Source organism: Arachis ipaensis, chromosome B08 (assembly GCF_000816755.2).
Source record: "Arachis ipaensis cultivar K30076 chromosome B08, Araip1.1, whole genome shotgun sequence".
Lineage (NCBI taxonomy): Eukaryota > Viridiplantae > Streptophyta > Magnoliopsida > Fabales > Fabaceae > Arachis > Arachis ipaensis.
In genome coordinates this window covers 119,291,550-119,292,472 of record NC_029792.2, presented here as the reverse complement: position 1 = coordinate 119,292,472, position 923 = coordinate 119,291,550, and the positions used below count along the sequence as shown (strand labels likewise).

The following is a 923-nucleotide window of genomic DNA, read 5'->3' as shown; positions in this document are numbered from 1 at the left end:
CATGGCAAAAAAAAAAAAAAAAAATAAACTTACTTGAAAGATGGTTCCTAACTTCTTTAATGCTTTTGCCCTAGATTTCAGAACATCTTTTGAGACACTTGGATCTCTAAGAACCTGAGATTAATAACAAGATAATTTTCTCAAATCCTTGCAATCAAGTGAGATTTCATGATATAAATTTATTCTTATCACTGTTGTTATTACATGCATTTCAGCTTATCACCGTTCTTAGATGCTTTTAGTTATGGTCTAGAAGAGTATTAAGGTTTGAGTATTAAAAAACATTGAGAAGAGAAAAGATATTGATAGCACATCACGAAGACGAGATTTTTTCTGAGTAGCTTGTTGAACTGATCACTAACAGCATTCAAGCACTGCAGTATTTTTTACTTTTTATTTCTTTTTTTGGGTAATGCAACTTACAACTTGGCAAACGCGTGACAGAGTTGTTTCAATATCAATCACGTTGATCTGCCATACTGAATTTATCATGGCCTCCTTCTTTTCTTCCAACACTTTTATCATGCTTTCTTCCCTATTTTCAGATTGGTTTAGCTTCTTCAGCTCTTCTTCTATTTGAATTAGTGCCACAGCTCCTACAGAAGCAATTAAGTTCCATTAAAACCTTCCAAATTTGAGCAACGCCCATAACCGTAAACTTTCAACTAAAAAGACTATCAACATTTTTATGGAAAATAATCTGCTACCAGAGGCTGCCATCACTTGGGACTTTATTCGGTGTCCTTTGTCTCGCACCCACTCTGCCAAGAAGGGAACATTCATATATCGTCTATCCTTTCCAAGTTCCTTTGCAGCTTTTCGTGTGTAGATATAACCAATTGTATGCAGCATGGCCTCTCCAAAAGCTGAAAATGATATCAGTTATGTGTTAACAAAATTCCAGTCAAAGAAAAGAGTATAGG

General features: G+C 34.9%; 1 protein-coding gene across 1 annotated transcript in view; it reads right to left on the bottom strand.

Annotated features, from left to right (window-relative positions):
- LOC107613757 (chaperone protein dnaJ 10) overlaps window positions 1–923 on the bottom strand; it is a 6,727-nt gene that overhangs the window by 646 nt on the left and 5,158 nt on the right. The window contains exons 6-8 of the mRNA XM_016315884.1: window positions 708–866; window positions 424–596; window positions 34–114 (exon numbers count right to left, since the gene is read on the bottom strand). Of these exons, the coding sequence (XP_016171370.1) occupies window positions 34–114; window positions 424–596; window positions 708–866 (413 nt within the window). The remainder of the gene's footprint in view (window positions 1–33; window positions 115–423; window positions 597–707; window positions 867–923) is intronic.